Below are 23,206 nucleotides of genomic sequence, written 5' to 3'. Positions count from 1 at the left end.
CATCTCGAGTGTTGAGAACACAACGGTGCAGGAGCGCACAGTCAGAGTGTTGAGAACACAACGGTGCAGGAGCACACAGTCAGAGTGTTGAGAACACAACGGTGCAGGAGCGCACAGTCAGAGTGTTGAGAACACAACGGTGAAGCAGCGCACAGTCAGAGTGTTGAGAACACAACGGTGAAGCAGCGCACAGTCAGAGTGTTGAGAACACAACGGTGCAGGAGCGCACAGTCAGAGTGTTGAGAACACAACGGTGCAGGAGCGCACAGTCAGAGTGTTGAGAACACAACGGTGCAGGAGCGCACAGTCAGAGTGTTGAGAACACAACGGTGCAGGAGCGCACAGTCAGAGTGTTGAGAACACAACGGTGCAGGAGCGCACAGTCAGAGTGTTGAGAACACAACGGTGCAGGAGCACACAGTCAGAGTGTTGAAAACACAACGGTGCAGCAACACACAGTCAGAGTGTTGAGAACACAACGGTGCAGGAGCACACAGTCAGAGTGTTGAGAACACAACGGTGAAGCAGCACACAGTCAGAGGACCCAAAGCAGCACACGGCTCGCAGTGGGAGGTCACAGATTATGAACGACACAGCGCACTTACCTTTGCACCTTTAACGCCAGAGCAATCACACTTTCCACATGATGTACCCGAGCATCCCTGGAGGGAGAGAGAGAGAGAGAGAGAGAGAGAGAGAGAGAGAGAGAGAGAGAGAGAGAGAGAGAGAGAGAGAGAGAGAGAGAGAGAGAGAGAGAGAGAGAGAGAGAGAGAGAGAGAGAGAGAGAGAGAGAGAGCGAGAGAGAGGGAGAGAGAGAGAGAGAGAGAGAGAGAGAGAGAGAGAGAGAGCAGAGATCAGCCATCAGCCATCGGTTCAGCACACATACACACACACACTTTGCTTTGATAGAAACACAATCCAACTCTTAATGATGTAATCAAGCATTGTCATGGCCAAAGTTACGCATTCATATCCTTTAAAATACTTTTTTGTTTCTTTTTTTTTGTTTTTCTGTAGTATGTCCTTAGTTCATGGTCACATACACAGATTGCACCGGATATTTGCCAGATCAGGGTATGCACTGCATCTGTTTACTCTGCATTAATTACAGTTCAGAGTATTTACCTGAGGCAATTACAGGAGATATGTGCATCACCCTGTCAGTGTCTCAGATGTGACTGTTCATGGTCCTGCTCATTCTGTTGCAGTGGCACACCACAGCCACCAGGTAGCGACAGAGATCACTTTACAATAAGGGTCATGAATTGGCATTGACATGAAGTAACGATGGATAAACACATTAATTAAGCATGAATTAGTTAATGCATTTGTTAACAACTAACTAACTTATTTGTTACATGATTTACACATTAGCAAACCATCGGGTGAACTTATAATTAGTTAATCATTAACAAATACATGAACAGACTTTTAAATTCCAATATGAATTGGCAATAACTAATGTAATTGTTTACATTAATTAATGATGTACAAATACATGAATGGAGCTGTAGTAGTTAGTTAAGAAGTACATTAGTTCATGGTAATTCATGGAACCTTATTGTAAAGTGTTACCGTGATATACACAGCTTTTCAAGCTCTCTGGTGAAATTACTGTTTCCATCTCGTTTCACTTAGACTTGTAAACTAGGAGAATTTCTAATAATGCGCCGGAGCGCAAATTTTCAACACGTTCTTTCTGTACGTTACAATAAAAATGTGACGGTCATGGGGGTAATGGTCATGGGGGTAATATTGAACAGCTGTTGATTGGAGCATTCACAGGGAGAACAGATAGAATCCGCTTGCTGCACATACAAGATTACCCTACACTGTAAATCAGAAGTGATGTATCATTCCCAGTGTTGAACTGATTCGGTCTTGCGTCTATAGACAGGTGTGGGCTGGTAACCCCCCCCTCATCCACCCAGTGATGGGACACGGAGCTTTCATGAAGCCCAAAATATGCAGAGCCACCTGGGCCATGTTCAGCCCCGACAAAACGTAGCGAAACATTTATTTACGGACAGCCTGCAGCCTATTCACCGAGGTACATGAACAGGACCCGCAAGATTGGTGGTTGAAGTCCCAGTGTAGCCAAGATAAGATCCGCACAGCTGTTTGGGCCCTTGAGCAAGGCCCTTAACCCTGCATTGCTCCAGGTGGGGTTTGTCTTAGTCCCTGCTTAGTCAACGGTAAATCGCTTTGGATGAAAGTGTCAGCTAAATATCTAATTATTTGTTTAGACAGAAACGGTGGCGCGGTGAACACAATGCTGCAAACCGTGACTGACAGATGTAGCCTGGTTTGCTCCAATGGCGTCGGAGAAGGCCTTTAAAGCACAGCCCTGAGACACTACTGATTCGTGCTACACCCCCCGACCCCCCCCAACTGACCAAACGTTTTCTGATCGAACGTGCCCCTGATGTTATCTGTGATTGGATTGGTTTAAGCCAATCACTGCTCAGCTACTCATTTAGAATCTACTCTCGTAGTGTCCCTCGCAGCCAAAACTGCCCCTGTAACCAGCAGCAACAGGACCCCTCCTGCCCCACCCTCATCCCACCCACCCTAATTTCATCAATCAGAGGCAAGCCTGGGAACTGGGCTGCACACGAACACACACACACACATACACACACACACACACACAGACATACATACATACACACAGACACACACACAGACATACACACACACAGACACAAACACCCACACACACACACACATCGACTCACACACACACACACACACCCACACACACACACATGCGCGCACACACACACACACACACACCCACACACACACACACACACACACACGCACACACGTGTGAGGGGTCCAGCCAGACGCACATCTGCAGTCCCCTGTCTGTCTCCCAGGCTGGGCTCTGCGGTGCTCTCTGGGCCCGGGGCTGGCGGTAATTGGACCCGTATGTGGATCCTTAACGACCTTGGGAAAGCCGCGCTACGGCTCCCCGGGTTCTCAGCGCAGGTTCCGCGTGGCCCCGCTGCTCTTCCTGTGCGCGACCCACTCCTGCCGCTCCGGGGGAATCCGGGGCCCACGTGTTCTGGCCTCGGACCCGAGCAGGTTTTTGTAGAACACATGTCCAGCGTGTAATTCGCACACTTGCGTGTGAGATTCACACGGGGTGTGTGCGGCAGGGTCTGCCTCTCATTACTCTGTAAGGGCCCTGGGACAGAAGCTGTGAGCTGATTCCCCCTCGTCGTCCAGCGCTCCGCATCAATTCACCCATTGTTCCCTGCCGCTCAACGCAAACTGGGAACATATTAACACGGAAAAATGTAGTATACATAACCTGCGCATTCAAATGGCAGGCAGCCGAACGCAAACACATGTTCAGGCGTTTGTGTACTCGGTAACTTTGCATACTCCCCAATTATAGTGTCTGAAACCACACACTAGCATACTACTCAAACTAATTTTCCACTAAGACATGCCACTAAGATCCACTCACCATGCTCAGGTGTGGGATGTGACCAATTTATGGAGTGCATGAGGCAGTTAGGTGTGTGCTTATCACTACCACTCTCTCAATACACACACACACACATACACACACACACACACTCACACACACTCACCCTCTCACAGACGGGCAGGACACACACACACACACACACACAAGCAGACACACACACTCACACTCACACTCACACTCACACACACACACACACACACACACACACACACACACACACATTGGCAGAACACACTAAGCACTCCCATTCTGATACACACACACACACACACACAAACACACACACACACACACACTGGCAGAACACACTAAGCACTCCCATTCTGATACACACACACACACACACATACACACACACACACACTCACACACACTCACCCTCTCACAGACGGGCAGGACACACACACACACACACACACACAAGCAGACACACACACTCACACTCACACACACACACACACACACACACACACACTGGTAGAACACACTAAGCACTCCCATTCTGATACACTCACACACACACACACACACACACACACACACACACACTGGCAGAACACACTAAGCACTCCCATTCTGATACACACACACACACACACACACACCACACACACACACATACTTACAGACTGGCAGAACACACACACGCTCCCAGTCTGACACACACACACACACACACACACCATTAGTAAAATAATGGGAGCTGATTGGGCGAATGGGAGAAAATGACTCAGCCTTTCTTCTGGAGCCAGAGTAAAGGTTGTTTTAAACCCTGAGAAACCCAATAGTCCATATGCTGTACATGTTAGTGTACATGGAGTCCAGCTCATCCAAACACCATTAACTCCACAGTGTGAGCAGCCTTTCAGCCAGACTGTGGAGTTCAGCTCTGTGTTTATCTGATTGTGCTCCGAGAGCCACAGACAGGGTGCAGTCACTGCCTTTTATCTCTCTGCTAGACACTCTGTTTATGAGCCTGCATGAGTATGTGTGTGTGTGTGCCTGTGTGTGTGGGTGTACGTGTGTGTTGTGTGTCTGTGTGTGTGTGTGTGCGCATGTGCCTGTGTGTGCGTGTCTGTGTGTGTATATGTGTACACGTGCCTGTGTGTGTGCCTGCCTGTATGTGTGTGTATCTGTATGTGTGTTTGTGTGTGTACGTATGTGTGTGTGTGTGTGTGTGTGCATGTGTGCAAGTGTGCCTGTGTGTGTGGTTGTGCTTGTGTGTGTGTGTATGTGGGTGTGTGTGTGTGTGTGTGTGTGTGTGTACGTGTGTGAAAGAGCGAGGCCTACTGCACACTGCAGGTTCCCAGTATAATAGCAGGATGTTAGTATGACTTCACAGATGTTCTGTGGTTGGTGGAAGTTGTGCTGCTCTGGATGAGGGACAAACAGCAGGCTCACTGAAAACTGAACACTGAACACGGAACACTGAACACTGAAACACTGAGACACTGAGAGAGTAACAGAGAGAGAAGCACAGGCCTCACGTCAAGATCAACTTTACCACAAACGTCAAGGCTGTCAAAGTCACTCAGAAGTCTGTTGGTTGTATTACACCAGAGCCTTCTGCAGATGCTGGTGTTGGACTGAATGTAATCTGAAACCCAATCTTACGGGTTTTCGCCAAGGCCGGTGTTTTTCCCCTTTTCGGTAATCGTAATTAGGCCCTGATTAAACTCCCTTCTCGAACGCTCCAAACACAAACAGTGCAGATGGTTTGGCATGGAGAATGGTCAGCATTCCTACACAGGCTGGGGTGAGCCACGCGTTGGCCCAGAGTTCTGCCGAATACCCGCCCGGGCCGGCGCTGTCGATCCGAGCCCGGATCACACAGAACCTTTACCGAACCTGGTGTTGCCATAGCAACAGGCCTGCCATTTTTCCATACAGTCAACTCTACTAGGAACCCAGTCAGCGCACCCCAAAACCCATGCAATGTACACCAAAACCACAAACAGTACACCACAAAACCCATGCACCCCAAACAGTGCACCCCAAAACCCCAAAGAGTGCACCCCAAAACCCATGCAATGCACCCCAAAACCCCAAACAGGGTACCCCAAAACCCACGCAGTGCACCCCAAAACACCAAATGGTACCCCAAAACCCATGCAGTGCACCCCAAAACACCAAACAGGGTACCCCAAAACCCACGCAGTGCACCCCAAAACACCAAATGGTACCCCAAAACCCACGCAGTGCACCCCAAAACACCAAACAGTGCACCGCAAAACCCATGCAATGCACCTCAAACAGAGCACCCCAAAGCCAAAACAGTGCACCCCAAAAGCTAATCTGTGCACCCCAAAACCAATTAAATTATTTGTCTGCATTCAGTGTAGTGTTTTCCCCTCTTGCCACAGAATCACATCTGTGTGCTCCCCAGATCCCGTCACGTTTCTGTGTGATATCCAGACCGTGTTCAGGCCCAGATCTGACGGCACTACTCTACGGCACCTGCGTGACGTGTGAGCCAGGATATGATCGCAGGTCTGTCTCTTGCCAAGCTTCTTTTTGAATTTGACCACAAATTGCAGTGTATGAAGTTTGTGCAGCTGATTAATTATGTGCAGTTTACATAGTTTATAGTTTACATAGTGTCTGCAATTTGCATAGGTTTTTCAGTCGACACAGCTTGCGCGGTTTAAGTTAACGTGTGCTTGCGCAGTCGAGTAATTTCTGTGAGTTTCCACAGTTCACAGTTCCTGGTATTTGGGGGTGGCACCGAGTCGTAGGCACAGCGAAGGCACTGGTTCATCGTTGCCATATATGGGAGCAGCCAGGCCGAGCGAGTTCTAGAAACATCTATCTCAGCCCAGCGTCTCGGCGGTGACGCTCCTGATCTGACCCATGTGTAGACAGAGCGCGAGTCATCAGCCGGCCCAGATCGGCCCGCTCCGACCCGGCTGCTCGTTCCGAGCGGAGCTGACACCGCCGTGTTCGCCAAACCCGAGGGTTCGTTCCGGTAAGAGCTTCTGTAAGAGCTGCCGAATAGTTGGAACGTTTATGCCAGATTTTGGGTGGGGTGCCGTTTTAGTATTACTGCAGTTTTTTAAAAAAAAGTGAAGAATAGAAGCCTAAATTTAATTGATAAAGAGCACAGCATACCACGTATTTAACATCAAGCCATCATCACCTGTCACAGTCATTCACTGCAGATCACATATATTGTACATATAAAGTCCTAATGGATACTGTTGCTAAATGCCAAAGTGTCCAAAGTTTCCTCTCTGAGGAAAAAACATCCAGCCAAATGTACATGATTACCCTGGGGGTTACAGACTTTTGAATGGTCATATTGTATGAAGATAGAAACCATTTAAACAGCTGTTTTATTTTGGCTGACAAATTACAGGGGTTTAGTAAGTATTTAGTTCAATAGTTCAATTAGGAACACATTCAAATGGGGAGGAGTTCATCGTGTCAAACCCGTAGCGCCGCCAGCTAGCCCGGAGCCCTTGCAATATGAACAGCGGGTAGCGCGACACACTGCCTCTGCGCGGACAAGCTGGATGTACTTCCAGCAAAGCCAAACACGGCACACGGAGCAATTAGGCAGGTTTACGCAAACGAGGCCCTTAAGCGTCCGCTGGCAGTGTGTAAATCACCCGCGAGAAGAGGGCCGTAAACGTGTAACCGCACCGTAAACCGACCTGTCACGAGCCGGGCGTGTAAAACCCCACAACCTCGGTCCTAATTCGGCTGCAGCAGGCTGCGGTCCTGTAATCCTGGGACGGGGGGTAGGTGTCTACTCTCTTTTTGGGAACAGGTGTAGCTAAATATACCCCGCCCCCATGTGTGGAGTACATGTGTGAATTCTGCCACGGATAACTGCATTTAACAGGCTCTGACAGATTTTGAACTGCCTGTTTCCTTAAAAAAACAAACAGACGCCGCCAGACTCTCTCCCTCTACACAAAGGCACCCTGCGGCGCCCCGTTGTCTGCTGACACCACCGACGGTCCGCAGCGCGAGAGAAGGTGGCACTGAGTCAGCGCTCGTTTTATGGGGAAAGCTCTGAGGAGCTTCAGTGTTTTTGTTTTCTCGCTTTCTCTGCTGAGAGACGGGTGTGGAGTGGCAGCTGCTGGGATGTGTCTGTCCTGTTATTGTTTCCATAACCACATCTGCCCCCTGCAATAACCATGTCTGACCTGCTATAACCTTATATCTGCCCTGTTATAACCACATCCTACCTGCTATAACCTTATATCTGCCCTGTTATAACCGCATCCTATGCGATTAGCAGATATTAGCGGACAATAGTATTGTTGCTAAATTAATGTTTTATTGTGTTCAGGGTGCTTGACCAGCTACCAGCTCAGACACGCTACCAGCACTGGCTGGTTGACCAGCTCATACCCAGCTAGACCAGCTTATGACCAGCTTGGCCAGCTTAATCGTCAAGCTTCAAGGCATATCTGGATTTTACAGCAGGGTTGTGCAAAGGTACAGCACTCCAGCCAGGAAGGCTGCAGCCTTAGAGTTACAAGCCCAGTTCCTTATCCGTCACAATACCCTGCTCTGTAGTGCAATGGAGTGTGGTATAATGGAGTACTGTCAGGTCAGTTGCTCTGTTTGACCCCATCCTACTGTTCAGTGATTGAGAGGCTTTTGACCTGTGCCCCCTTGCCCCAATCATTAGGCACAATCTGTGAACTTTACAACCAACAGGGCCAGGCACTTCTGAAGCTCTGGGATTTTCACACGTCAATTGGCACACTTGTGTTTTTTTAGCAGTCTGGGGTCAAAGGTCAGCCTGACTGCATGCTGGGGTTGGGGGGGTGGGTGGGGGTGGGGGGGGTTTGGAGCAGAAAGGCCGGGCTGCCGGGTTTTCTAACAATGAAAACAACAGGCAGGGAGATAGTGCCTGTATACACACAGCCGTTCTCATTAAGAAGATTTGGCCGATTGTAAATATCGTTCCTGCTGGAATCAGGCGGAGGGACACACATCCTCCAGTGACATCACATTGTGTTATGATGACATCACATCCTGCTTTGTGGACGCTGCACAGCGATGCTACAGACCACCCATCTACCCTCAACGGCTAATCTTAAATTCAGCGTTCCCGTAGCTGGCCTAATCCATGTACTGTACCTTCATTGTAAGCATAATAAATGTATACTTTTATAATATAATTATTAAAATCTCATGTCTCAGGATGAGAGGTTCATTGCTATGAGAGGAGACACTCACACCCTACTCCCAAGCGTGTAACGGGCTCCTCTGATGTGGAAGGAGACATTAATACACGCTGCTGACAGACGCAGTGGGTTGTGGGGCACTGCGCCGGCATCAGATCTACCCAGCGATTGGTGGAGCCGGAACCAAGGCCACTCAACCGGGGAATTCCACAGATGCTTATCGGCACGTGGACACGCCTTCGCGGGGAACTGGCTGCTCTCCGCAGAGAGAAGGGGGCGATTGTAAACGGAGAGGGGAAAGATGGTGACAGAATGGCCCGCTTCTGTTTCGTGTGTGACAACGTGGCGTTGCGTCGCGTTCTCTAAGACCGCAACATCAGCCCTGCCCCTCTTCTGCCAGTGCATTTCATAGATACCCTCCCTGGTGTAAAATCCAGCTATAACCATCTTGAAATTACTGGCTATCAGCTGTTTCAAAACATAGCTTGGTCTGGTCTGTAGCGTAGTGGTTAAGGTAAAGGACTGGGACACGCATGGTCGGTGGTTCTAATCCCGGTGTAGCCACAATAAGATCCACACAGCCGTTGGGCCCTTGAGCAAGGCCCTTAACCCTGCATTGCTCCAGGGGAGGACTGTCTCCTGCTTAGTCTCATCAACTGTACGTCGCTCTGGATAAGAGCATCTGCCAAATGCCAATAATGTAATGTAATGTAATGTCAAACCATGTTGAGTGTGGAGCTGGTCTGAAATGGTCAACCAGCTACCAGCTGTTTCAAAGCCTAGCTTCAACTGTTTTTTTTTAAGCAGGCCTTGCTGTTTCATTTCCTGTTTATATAGCCGGTGTTCGGTCGGGTGGAACATTCCGGTTGCTTTCCCCTGCAGTGTGATAATGGCAGTATTCCCCGATGCTTGCTCAGTGTTTTATTTCTTGAACAGAGTTCAACCGAGGAGGAGCAGTGGTCTCGGGTGGAAACGGTTTCCAGCCCTCGGCCGGTGTGGAGATGTCAGAGGAGGACACTCTACTTCCAGGCTAACGTGGGGAATAAAGGCACTCCGGGGAGGAGCCGTTTACGAGCGTTATTAATGTTCCACGATAACTGTGGGATTTTCGAGCTCCGCGCTAGGGACAATCCCACGATGTTGTTCACACACTTCGGTGACACGCTCAGCTATTACCCAGCTTTCGGCTGATGAGAGCCTCTGCTGTCATCGCCGTTTGAGAAACGACCGTCTCCAGAGGCCGGAAAAGCAGATCTGCTCAGACATAAAACTGCACGAGCAGGTGGGGAAGCCACTGCCGTGTCCTTAGGAGTTCTGCTGTGACGGGTCGTCTGTGGTCATGGTCCTGATGGTCCTTAAGAGTTCTGCTCTAATGGGTCGTGTGGTGATGGTCATGATGGTCCTTATGAGTTCTGCTGATGGCCATCACTGTCAGACTTCATCCTCCTTGAGAAGCTAAGAAAGTCAAGCTGGGCAGTGCATAGATGTGTCTGTGAGTTTGCTATACTGGGCAGGGTAGTGGTTAAGGTGCATGACTGGGACACGCAAGATCGCTGGTTCGATCCCTGGTGCAGCCACAATAAGATCCGCACGGCTGTTGGGCCCTTGAGCAAGGCCCTTACCCCTGCATTGCTCCAGGGGAGGATTGTCTCCTGCTTAGTCTAATCAACTGTACGTCGCTCTGGATAAGAGCGTCTGCCAAATGCCATTAATGTAATGTAATGGTCTGTAGATGGATGTGTCTGTGAGCCTGCCTGTCTCAGCTGCAGATTGCACACTTATTGTCTTGTTGGGCCCACGCTGGAGCCCTGAGTGGTTTTGTTCAGCAGTGTTGCCTGTTTCCCGAGCTATGCCAAAACCGCAGACAATGCACACCCACGGGGCAATCAAAACCCCCAGATTCTGCTCTGCAATGCATTTCTATTGAGTAGTCGGTGTGACTAAATACCCCTTTAAATGCCCTCCATAACATCCAAATTGTACTGATTCATTAAAAAAAAAGATGCCTTTTAAATCACGACAGCTTCATTTCTCCCCCCACAAATGCGTGTGGCAAAAACCGTGCATTTGTTAGGGCGACGGACCTGCGAATTAGCCATGCCTCTACTGTGGGTCAAATAATTACCCCAGCCACACACAGGTGGCGCTCCTTGATGACGTCACGGACTAGAGGTCCTAATCAGGAATAAACCCTGCTCAAGAAATGCTGCTATTACCCCAAGTTTCCTTCCTGAGCACTTCCTGAGTCTTCAGTGTGTTTGCACTCAAAGTTCTGTCATTAAGTGAATTGTGGTAATTATGTGATTAGTGTAACCTTCCGAGTTGTTCAGAGTCCTACTGTAAGCCACAGATGAAAGACTACAGCCACAGAGGAGAGTCAGATCACCTGCATTCAGTTCCATTTTGTATTACATTGACATTTCTGCATCGACCACCGCTGAGTCACCAGAAGTTTGTTGATTTGCCGGCTCGAGGGTCGTTATAAAAATGAATGAGGGAAAACGGTCTGAATCCAAACATCCTGCCCTCCATAGCAACACACGGAGAACACCATAACCTCTCGTCACCAAGTCAAATGTGTCCAAGCCACTCACACAAAAAAACAAAAGAAAATTGAATTAAACAGGGCAAAGGGTGGAGTGAGAAAACCATAAAAAGAAGTGCATTTCAAGTCCAGAAATGCCAGAGGGATGACAAAACGGGTGGAAGCGGACTGTTGCCGTCCCCCATGAGAACTGGGATGTCTTCTCTTAAAATAGTGTGCAGCTCAGCGGCCCGCGGAAGCTGGAACGCAGGCGTGCGAGAGCTCTCTCCGAGGCTGACATTTTCCCCTGAACAAATACGGTATTGTCGGCGAGACGGACAGGCTCACATTGTTATCTCTGAGAGAATGCCAGCCCTTCTGCGGCGGCCCTGCTCTCCGTGTTTGGCTGAATTAGAAGGCCTAACTCCTCTCTCTCCCTCTTCCTCTCCCTCTCTCTCTCTCTCCCTCTCTCATAGACTCTCTCTGTGTACCAGACACAGGGATACTGCAGTGAAGTCCTGCATAAACTCCTGCAGACATCTGTCGGACTGGATCCAGCTTCTGAACTGGACCCCTTGACATTTAACCTTTGACCTTTGACCTCTGCTGTATCGCCTGTGTCTATTAGCCAATCCGAGGTAGGCTCCGCCCCTTCTCCACTGCCCCACCCTCCTTTTGTATAACTGTATCAAATCTTCTGTAGATCACCTGATAACTGTAATCTCCGACACAGCTGATGGGAGGTAGACAGGGCTGTGGGCGACCCGCAGTGAACTCTCTCAGCCAAACCACCACACAGACCTCAATTGTGGTGTCCCGGGGAATTAGGAGCCAGCTGTTCTTTCACTTTACCCCCTATCTAATCTTCAGCTTGTTTATTCAGCTCTCCCACAATGCACCTGGGCGACGGGCTGAGCTCCAGCGTTTGGTAGCCTGATCGTCCCGCCCTAACGATGCTATAAATGAGCGCAATCTGTGTTGCCAGCAGGATGTTGTCCCATTATCTTTTTTGGCCAGACAGGAAGTGGCTTCAGGTCAATGCATCAGCAGGAGATATGATATAAATTCTCTCCATGTTGATGTTGGGATATTCAAAACACCCTTGTGTAAAATCCAGCTCCGAGCAGCTTGAAATACCAGCTACCAGCTGTTTCAAAACATAGCTTGAGCTGGTGAAACCATGTTGAGGACGGAGCTGGTCTAACTGGTCTAACCACCTACCAGCTGTTTAAAAACCTGGGTGTTTTTTTTTTTGTTCTTTTTTAGCAGGGCAGACTTCTTTTTCAGGAGGATCATTTATGTCTAGTGTCAGAGGAGACACTGGGAGCATCTTTCACGTTTAATGTGTAATCTATGATGTTTGATGCTGTTGTGTAACTTCGGAGTAAACAAATTATGCAATGTGATTATTGCATCAGCTAGGTGTGTCTGCAGAGTGTGTGACATCAGCACTGTGATGTCACACGCTGCCTTGCACTGCAGCTATCACCATGGCTACAGATCCTGGCTACCCAATTACTCATTGGTGACATATGGGATTCTAGCCTTTCAACAGGGATTCACCAGAAACAAATACCCAGGATGTCCTGTGTGATCACTGTGCAGAAAAAAAGCAATAAACACAGTTTCACAGTAAGAACTGGGTAACCTTAATGTACAGAGACAAACTCCTATGCACTTGTAAGTCGCTTTGGATTAAAAGCATCTGCTAAATGACTCAAATGTAAAATGTAAATGTGAACTGTCTAGCCAGGGCAGCTGGACTATACGGCAGCTAGAAGAGCACCCTTTGCAGGTCAGGCCAACAGCCTCTACAGGAGAAAGAGCTATAAAAGCTAGTCTCTGACCAACACAGAGTCCCTGCTCCCTGGTCTATCTGACTGATGTGGGTTCACAGATATCTTAGAAGAAATTGAGCTATGGGGGGCAACATAAACAAAAAAAACAATTAGGGTTAAGTGTGTTCGGCTAACAGCACCATAAAAAAACAGGCTCTTTCTTTGTACTGGATTAAAAAAACAGACTCGCTGTGGGAATACCAGGCCTCCGGAACAGGCAGCATGCTGTGCGCGGAAACCTGTCCAAGCCCAAGAAAAAGATCCCCTCGCCCAGTTTAGCTACTTCACCCCGCAAGGCTAGACCTGGTATGCTAGCAAAGATAATTAACTACATTTCTCATTACTGTTGTTTTTCCTCTCTCTGCATTATTGACATAATGAACCCAAAAAAATCTAAGCATCACTTACAGGCACTTTAGTGATTACTGGCCTGCTAGCAATATGGCTAAGGGACTAATGGCTAGCAGTGTAGCTAATGGGCTAATGGCTTGCAGTTGGCGAAAGGGCTAATGGCTAGTAGTATAGCTAACGGCCTAATGGCTAGTAGTGTGGCTAACAGGCTTATAGCTAGCAGTATGGGAGCCTGGCAACCACAGGACAGCAGGAGGGGAAATTAATCCGCGTGACGGGATGAGGAGAACACGCAAATGCAATAAAAGTGACAGCTGCAGATGCAATCAGAGAGTTTTGGACACTTCAGAAGCACAGCTGGCCAGCTGCTGATGGTCCCCGGGCTGAGCAGGCCAGGTTTGGGGGGCTCTAATCACACCCAGCCCCCCCCCCCACGCCCACAACATCCCAGCCCTGCCCTGGAACAGCCACTGTTTGTGTGTGTCTGTGTCTGTGTGTGCGTGTAGGTGTAGGTGTATGTGTATGTGTATGTGTGTGTATGCTTCTGTGTGTGTGTCTGTGTCTGTGTGTGTATGCCTGTGGGTGTGCATATGCCTGTGTATGTGTGTGCATGTGTGTGTGTGTGTGTGTGTGTGTTTGTGTGTCTGTGTATGCGTGTATGTGTATGTGTGTGTCTGTGTCTGTGTGTGCGTGTATGTGTATGTGTGTGTATGCTTGTGTGTGTGCGTATGCCTGTGTGTATGTGTGTGCATGTGTGTGTGTGTGTATGTGTGTATGAGTGTGTGTCTGTGAGCACATGCATTTGTGTGCATATGCATATGAGTGTGTGTATGTGTGCATGTATGCCTGTGTATGCATGTGCGCATATTCCTGTGTGTGTGTGAGAAAGAGGGAGAGACAGAGCGTGTCTACTGCCTGGTGCTGCTGGACCACTCTCCACGATGCTGTCTTGACTGCATGCATTCACTGCATGTCACACAGCTGCAAAAACAAATGTCCAAAACCGCAGCTGTTTGGCTCTGTCTGCTGGCCCAGGAAATCATTCATAAAGCCGGTTTGGCCTCAAAAAGCACCCTCATCTTCTGTCTCCAGAACATTGTGGTTCTGCATTTAGCCTCCGGGCTATTGTGTTCCACAGACTGAGCAGTCTCAGCCAAGATGGTTAGCAAGTAAAACATCATCAGACAAGCCGCTTTCCTCTGCAACAATGTGCATTGTTTTGTGGTCTTGGACCGCACCAAAGATCTATTCATACATCCTATTATTAGCCAAATGAGCTTGAGATTTGGATATTCACGGGATATAATAAGGGATGTTGTGCAAACGCCGGCATCAGAGAATTTACCAAAACCTAAACCCAGTCGGCCAGCAGTTTTCAGCAAAGTTGAACATGATTAAATGTTAGGCATTTGTCAAGAATTTTTTATTTTTTATTTTTTTTTGGTTAGTTTCATGTACATTTTTTGTGGATGTTGTATGTCGTTTTTATTATTGATGTATTCATTATTATTGCCACAGAAACAATCCACTCATGTATTAAAAACATATCCATACATACTGCTGATTAATATCAAACTGAACCGATATCGCTCCTTGGCCCCTGGGTTGCCATACCTCCTCTAAATCCCCCTTCAGGGTGAGGATTTTTCCGCATGTGCACTGCCGGAGAACCGCAGGCAGCCAGTGTCCCTGCCTGTGTAATGGAGGAATCCAAAGGGCTTTCCTCCGTCCCGTGAACAGGTCGCGGGAGGCGGAGCGGATTATTCCTTCAGCCTCAGAAGGCCGCGTGCCCATTTCCCCGAGACGCCGCGGCCCCTGAGAACGACCAGGGCGAACGAGCCGGCGGCATCAGCGCATGAAATCATAAAAATGCAAGCGGCTAATGTTACCCTACCGTAGGTAAGGGGTTCTGCCAGCTAAAATAACAAGGGGAAAGAGCCGTCTGCTTCCCCTGCCTAATTAGCCAGGCTGTGGAGGGGCAGACAGGAATCTGACACTGGGCCGTGGGATTTGGGCTGAGACAGTGGAATTAGCCACAGTTATCGTTCACGCTACCAGCTCCAGGGCACCTCACTGTGTCAGTGTGAAGACAGCCAATCGGAGCTCGCTCACACAGCACAGGGAAATCCAATGGTAGCTGCCTCTCACAGAGAGAGACGAGCCAATAGGAGCTCACTCACAGCGTGAGGCCAGCCAATAGGAGCTCACTCACAGCGTGAGGCCAGCCAATAGGAGCTCACTCACAGAGAGAGGCCAGCCAATAGGAGCTCACTCACAGCGAGAAGCCAGCCAATAGGAGCTCACTCACAGCGTGAGGCCAGCCAATAGGAGCTCACTTCCACAGCACGAGGTCAGACTACAGCAGGTCAGACCACCAAGCCGGGAGACACATGACCCCTCTCAAGCAGGGTGTGAGCTCAAGGTGAGGTCAAACTTCACTATAAATCATAGCTCCCCAAACCTCCATACAGGTGAGGTTAAATTTCACTGTAAATCAGAGCTTCCCAAACCACCATAGAGGTGAGGTCAAACTTGACTATAAATCAGAGCTTCCCAAACCTCCTATGAGATGAGGTCAAACTAGACTACAAATTAGAGCTTCCCAAATTCATTATTGTGCTGGTTTTTCCTTCCAACTATAACCACAACTATTCATTGTTTTAGAAATTCAGAATTAGTCAGATTCAAAGATTCTCAAATAACTGCCTTCGTTTTTTTGCAACAGATTGTGTGGGGGACTGAGATCACAGAGTAATTCTGAGTGTGTCACATCTGCCCAAAGAAAACACGGAGCGGGAGAACAAAACAGTAATTAGCCATTCTTTCATTCCATTTAAATCAGTTCACTAAAAGTCACAGAAGCACTTAAATACATGTTTCTGACATCTTTTACTCGTTTAGGGAAACGTCTGGAGTGGAGACAGGCTGCACCGTGGCCGGGACAGACTTCAGAATGACATCAACAGCTTGGTGCATTTGAGTCTGAACTGATCGTTTCCCGCAGGAGGATGGAGAGATGTGTTGCGGTGGTCCTCCATGTCGACAGTGTTCAGACGCGCTTAGTGTTGATGTGAGTGCACAGCAGGCTGGATGAAGTCACCATCGGTGAGTTTTACAACATTACTTTAGATGCTCGTTAACAGACAAAAGAACCGCACGTTCTTCATGGTTATTCTCCAGCGAATCCTGTGGCAGGCTGGTTAATCTCCAGCCAATCCTGTGGCAGGCTGGTTAATCTCCAGCGAATCCTGTGGCAGGCTGGTTAATCTCCAGCCAATCCTGTGGCAGGCTGGTTAATCTCCAGCCAATCCTGTGGCAGACTGTTCCGACGGCATTCCGCTGGGACCACCAGGAGTTAGAAGCAGCCCACCTACCTTGCTGTGCTACACTCTCAGAGATAAGGACACAGTGGAGGCACACTTTTCTTCTTCAAGGATCACATTTCCCAAATGTACCCTGCAAGTATAGTCATGTTCTCTTTCGGTACAAATGAGTACATTTTCCAGACAAAAAAAAAAGGTTCAAATTAATTATATATCGCTGGTTAGGGGTACACTTTTATGTACCTATAAGGTAATGCCCCAGTGACAAGCATTGGTACCTTTTGAGGCACTTTCGGTGCCTTTATTTCTGAGAGTGTACCTGCTTATTTGGGTGGGGCTGAGAAGCCAGAGAGGCCAGGGATGGAGTAGGACTGCCAGCCCGAAACGCTGAGTCTTGCGACTGTGCACTGAACCCTATCGGGGAGGAACGGCCTCTAATTGCCAAACCATCTGGCCTCCCGTGGAGGGGGGGTCTGCTCTCCCTCCCCCAGGTCCCCTCCACAGGTCAGCGATCTGCAGGGGAGGGGGTCCGCTCATTCCTCATTCCTCAGGACCCCTAAATGGCAGCACTGATTGATCACTGAATTTGCTGGTGTGCCCATTTCATCACTGTGGAGTGCTCTGTGAGGACAGGGTTTAGAGGCTGACAGAAAAACACTAGCACAGGCCAACCCGGCCAGGAATGTTTAAAAACAATATTTAATATGCACAGTTTGGTTTTATTTGGAGTGACTAAAATTAGTCATGGGGTTGGTGTGTCATGAGAAACAGTGCTTGAACTCTGAACTTGTATGTGTGTGTGTGTGTGTGTGTGTGTGGGTGTGAGAGTGTGTGTGCAAAGGCACAGACCCGCTGAAGGATAAACAGCAGTTTGCGTCTGTCCTGGGACAGACCGCAATGGAGGGGGAAGGGAAGTAATCTCTCTAACACCCTCCGCTGTGGAGAAGATCCATCTGTCCTCCCCCAGAGAAACTCTACTCCACCCGGTGTGTGGGACCACCACCCACCCACCCAGGTCGCTCCCAGTCCCCAGAGCATCTGTGTGCTCATGGTTCATGGCAACAACAGCAGCACAGAGTGTTCTTCTCCTTCTTTGGGGGGGGGCAGTGAAATTCCTCCAAGCTCCCCCCCCCCCCCCAATCCGGGACTCTTACCTCTCTTTCCCTGGACCAGCCAACATCACACTGGCTGCTTCGGTATATTTCATAATCGCGTCTGCGATTAGATGTAGTAATAGTAAACTGTTAGCCAATTTTGTCCCTGGTCAAATACCTAAATGGATGAGAGTTGAAAGGCCTGTGTCTGTGCCTGCTCTCCAGGAAAGGTCAAAGGGCACATGTGGGTTGGGCCAGAATATGATACCTGCTGTGTAGGGTCTCTGGGAGGGGAGAGGGGGAGAGAGATGGGGGGGTTGTACGGTGACAGGGGTGGACGGTGTGTGACCTCCCCAAAATACAGGCAGACTCACTGTGGTCGAACACTACGATGCTAAACTCTGGAAAACGCAGCGTAGTATATCCATTCGTCTTCATAACAGAGATACGATGATGAATGTCTACCTGTGGCTGCTGCCAGCCCATCCTAATGTTGTACAGATTGGCAGCGTTTGTCCATGAGACGGCATGCGTTAATGCTGAATTCCCATATATATCACATCAGAGTTCGAGAAATTACCACCTTCCGACTCGGAAAAACCATTCACTCAGCCTCCAAGTTGTAATTCCAAGTAATCTTCTAAGCCTTAGGAAGTGTGTGAATGCACCAAGGAAATTGGCTTCCACAACTATGAACATGCCAACCATTGTGAACAAAAGCATAATATAATTTTCTATGTTTATACTTTATTTTTATATAAGTTTTACACACGACCACCATTTTGAGTTTCCCAACAAGTGTGCAATGCGTGACCCTCTGCGTCCCACAGGAAAGGCTGGGATATCTACCCTCTCCCAATGTAATACTAGATTCCCCTCTAATATTCTCACAGAGGCAAAATGAATGAATGGAAAATTTGAATGCTGTTGAATGGGAAATAAATTATTGGACTTTAGCCAAAGTGGCCTGACTCATAACTAAGAATTTAATAGCTCAATGAAAGGGGGGCATGATGAAGCTGAACTAATCATAAGCTAAACAAGGAGGGCTGTTAGCAGTAGGCTATTAGCGCAGTTAGAGATATTATCACTGTTATCCATTAGCACTGCTAGCAGTAGGCATACTATCACTGTTAGCAATATTAGCGCTGTTAGCAATGCTAGCACAGTTATCTATATTATCACTGTTGCAGCACTTTCACTGTGTAGAAATAAGAGCGGAGCATAATTTTGTTGGGCATGCATTTCCCATTTTTATGATTTGTGGGGCGAGTACGTTTTGTGGGCTCGTAATTTGGGGAGAGAAGACGTGTTTGGTAGGACGTTGTTTTTGTATGTCTTTCCCAGACTGCTGTGCGATTCTGTAAATCTGTTAAACAGTAGGGTGAAAGGAACGCTAAGTGCAAGTGATAGCACGGAATAATAGTGTTCTACAACGGAAGGCAATATTAGCGCAGTTAGGATATCCCCTACTTGGCCGGCTCACTGATGGCAAGACACTGTTGGCGGTAACGTAGATGTGTTGTGAGACAGATTAAGGATTTTATTTTATTCAATTAACATTCTTGTTTAGCTCTTTTTGCAGAGCCACTGTCGCTAAAACAAGTTTACCGAAACAGTGAGCAAGACTGAGCGTGAGCCCTCAAAAATTCAAGTGAAAAAAAAGTTGCCAGTGGGAAGAAAAAAAACACACACAAAAAAAACTTCCAAATAGGAAGAAATCTCAAGAGGAATCCGGATATAGAGGGGGGAGCCCATCCCCTGTTAGCTGGCACAGAGTCAATAGTTAAAGATGGACTAACTGGTCAAGATAACACACGAATCAATCAGAACCAATAGACAAAGACACTGTACTATGGATTACAGTCCAAGGTATTAAACTAGTTGCTAAACTAGACAATCCAAGCAATCGAATGTTTCAATAACCAGATCAGGAGGAGCGAGGCAATGCATCTCAGATTTATAAGGACAGCCTCCTTATTGTGAGAATGACCGCAGAGAAAGCTATTAGTACGTTTATAGTTTTTTTTGTTGTTTTTTTTTTGCCTAAATTGGAACATGCACACATGCAGAAAGCCCCTTTCGCCCCCGTACGCATTTCTGTTAAATCAAACGGCGGATCCCCGCGGAGGAGGAAAGACGTGATTCCCAGCGCTCCCGATCAGCTGCCCGTGTTGCAATGCTGTGGGACTACGGAGGCGGGGCGGGAATAGCGGCCAGATTCCCAGATTTCCCAGATTTCCGCCAGCTGCTCCGTGTTCTCTCCCGCTCGGGAACGGGGAGGGTGAGCGCCCCACAGACCCTGTGGGATCCCGAACTGCAGCTTGCGGCCTCAAATTCCTTCTTCTGTCATCCCTTCTATCTCTGCATTTTTTTCCCCGAGGTTAGGGGTGCATGGTTGCGGCCGAGTCTGGCCAAAGCCCTGGGGTTTCTCTACAGAATCAAAAGAGCGCACTTTCCTTTTTTAAAGCAGCCAATGGTGAGTCATCTGGCAAAGCTGCAAGATGAATCAAAAGCAAACTTAGCTTCCTTGAAAATGCATTATAATCATGACAATGAATACACAAATAATGCATTCATTACCCAATGCCTACCTAAAGCACATCTACCAAAACCACAACCACAAGTCGAACATCAACATAAACCACACCCACTGAAACCACATCCACAAGCCTAAAATCTAAGTAAACCACACCCACCAGAACCACATCCACAATTCAAACATCAACATTAACCACACCCACCGAAACCACATCCACAAGCCTAAAATCTAAGTAAACCACACCCACCGAAACCACATCCACAAGGGCGTTGTCTACATAAACCACATCCACCAAAACCACATCCACAAGGGCGTCGTCTACATAAACCACATCCACCAAAACCACAACCACAAGTCGAACATCAACATAAACCACATCCACCAAAACCACATCCACAAGGGCGTCGTCTACATAAACCACATCCACCAAAACCACAACCACAAGTCGAACATCAACATAAACCACATCCACCAAAACCACATCCACAAGGGCGTCGTCTACATAAACCACATCCACCAAAACCACAACCACAAGTCGAACATCAACATAAACCACATCCACCAAAACCACATCCACAAGGGCGTCGTCTACGTAAACCACATCCACCAAAACCACAACCACAAGTCGAACATCAACATAAACCACATCCACCAAAACCACATGCACAAGTCGAACATCAACATAAACCACACCCACCAAAACCACATCCACAAGGGCGTCGTCTACGTAAACCACATCCACCAAAACCACAACCACAAGGGCGTCGTCTACATAAACCACATCCACCAAAACCACAACCACAAGTCCACCATCTACATAAACCACATCCACCACGCTCTCGTGAGCTAGACCACATCTGTCAAACCCTCCTCAAATCACAAAAGCCTATCCATCCATCACAAACACCAAAGTCCCTGGGCCCAAAATAAGCATCCAGCCATTAGCAGTTAAGCATGGGGAGCATGGTAAAGCATGGGGAGCATGGTAAAGCACGGGGAGCATGGTAAAACATGGGGAGCATGGTAAAGCATGGGGAGCATGGTAAAGCATGGGGAGCATGGTAAAGCACGGGGAGCATGGTAAAGCACGGGGAGCATGGTAAAGCATGGGGAGCATGGTAAAGCACGGGGAGCATGGTAAAGCACGGGGAGCATGGTAAAGCACGGGAGCATGGTAAAGCATGGGGAGCATGGTAAAGCATGGGGAGCATGGTAAAGCATGGGGAGCATGGTAAAGCACGGGGAGCATGGTAAAGCACGGGGAGCATGGTAAAGCATGGGGAGCATGGTAAAGCATGGGGAGCATGGTAAAGCACGGGGAGCATGGTAAAGCACGGGGAGCATGGTAAAGCACGGGGAGCATGGTAAAGCACGGGGAGCATGGTAAAGCATGGGGAGCATGGTAAAGCATGGGGAGCATGGTAAAGCACGGATGTTTGTCTCTCTCTGCTGTAGTGTGACTCGGGGTGAGACAGCTGTAATGTCCAGATACTGAGGTATTCACAGCTGTGAACTGAGCTCATCCTACGCTCCCTAGGCCAGGTCTCCCTTCACTTTCTCAGGGAAATGAAACACGGCCAGCCGCGGTCAAATTAATTCTGCTAAACCCGATCCTTTAAAAGGTCCTGCTTGCACGTCATATATTTTTCCGATATATACTTACACTTCCTCACCTGAAGGGCTGGTGTTATACAGAGGACTCGTCTGCTGAAGTGACCATCGGTTTTTGTGTATTGTTTTGAATGTTATTTGTGTAGTACATTTGTGTGGCGTGCCGGTAGTCTACGCGTGACTGTACGCCGTCACAGAAGTGAACAAAGAGCTTGGTGTGAACCGATCCAGTATACAGTACTGTGCAGAAGTCTTAGGCTTAGTCTTAGCCCTAGACTTTATTACATATATATATATGTTCATTTTTTTGTGTGTGTTAGTATAAAAGAACACATTTGAGATTTCCAAATATTCATTTTCCAAAAGATTTAATTTTTTACAGAGACATTTTTGCTGTCTGAGATCAGAAGCAAGGAGTCAACCAAAGTCTGCAGAAGAACTGTGGCAAGTTCTCCAACATGCTTGGAACAACCACCCTGCTGATTGTCTTATAGAACTGCAGGACAGCGTTGGCTATCTCAGAGAAGTGATGCAGTTTTAACACCGAAGGGTGGTCACAAAAAATATTAATTTGATTCAGTTTTTAACTGTTCTGCCAAATTACTAAAATGTAATGTAAAATGTATAGTATGTTTATTCACCTTTCATTGAGTTATTTTTGAAACAATCTTATCTTTACAGAGTGTTATGCAGGGGCCCAAGACTTTTGCACAGTACAGTAAGTTCCCAGCGTTATCTGTTTGAGACACAGCGGGCTCCCCGGCGGTTTGGCGGAGGCAGTAAATGGATCAAGCTGTGCTGACATCGTGCGTTTCCCCGCCCCGGGTTCTCCCTCGCGCTGCCATTGAGTGAAACAGCTCTCCGGCATTACATTACATTTTGCATTAATTGTTAATCAGTTGATTAGACTAAGCAGGAGACAGTCCTCCCCTGGAGCAATGCAGGGTTAAGGGCCTTGCTGTGCGGATCTTATTGTGGCTACACCGGGATTAGAACCACCGACCTTATGTGTCCCAGTCATTTACCTTAACCACTACGTTACAGGCCGCTAAAGGCATGTTTCTGACTCAACGGCATGGGTCGCGAACATCCTCCCGTGTGTGGCCCGGGTGACCCAATCCACTGTGGGTATGGTGGGCAGCCTGTAGCTTAGTGCTTAAGGTACACGACCGGGACCCTGGCAAGGTCGGTGGATGAAGACCCCGTGTAACCTCGTTAAGGTCCACACAGCTGTTGGGCCCTTGAGCAAGGTCCTCAACCCCGTTTTGTCTCCTGCT

The 23,206-nt window shown here is 48.2% G+C and overlaps 1 protein-coding gene across 1 annotated transcript in view; it reads right to left on the bottom strand.

Annotated features, from left to right (window-relative positions):
- LOC133117055 (collagen alpha-1(IV) chain-like) overlaps nt 1-23,206 on the bottom strand; it is a 60,256-nt gene that overhangs the window by 32,063 nt on the left and 4,987 nt on the right. The window contains exon 2 of the mRNA XM_061227144.1: nt 606-662. Within this exon, the coding sequence (XP_061083128.1) occupies nt 606-662 (57 nt within the window). The remainder of the gene's footprint in view (nt 1-605; nt 663-23,206) is intronic.

This window comes from Conger conger, chromosome 17 (genome assembly GCF_963514075.1).
Source record: "Conger conger chromosome 17, fConCon1.1, whole genome shotgun sequence".
Taxonomy (NCBI): domain Eukaryota; kingdom Metazoa; phylum Chordata; class Actinopteri; order Anguilliformes; family Congridae; genus Conger; species Conger conger.
This window is presented reverse-complemented; position numbering and strand designations above follow the sequence as displayed.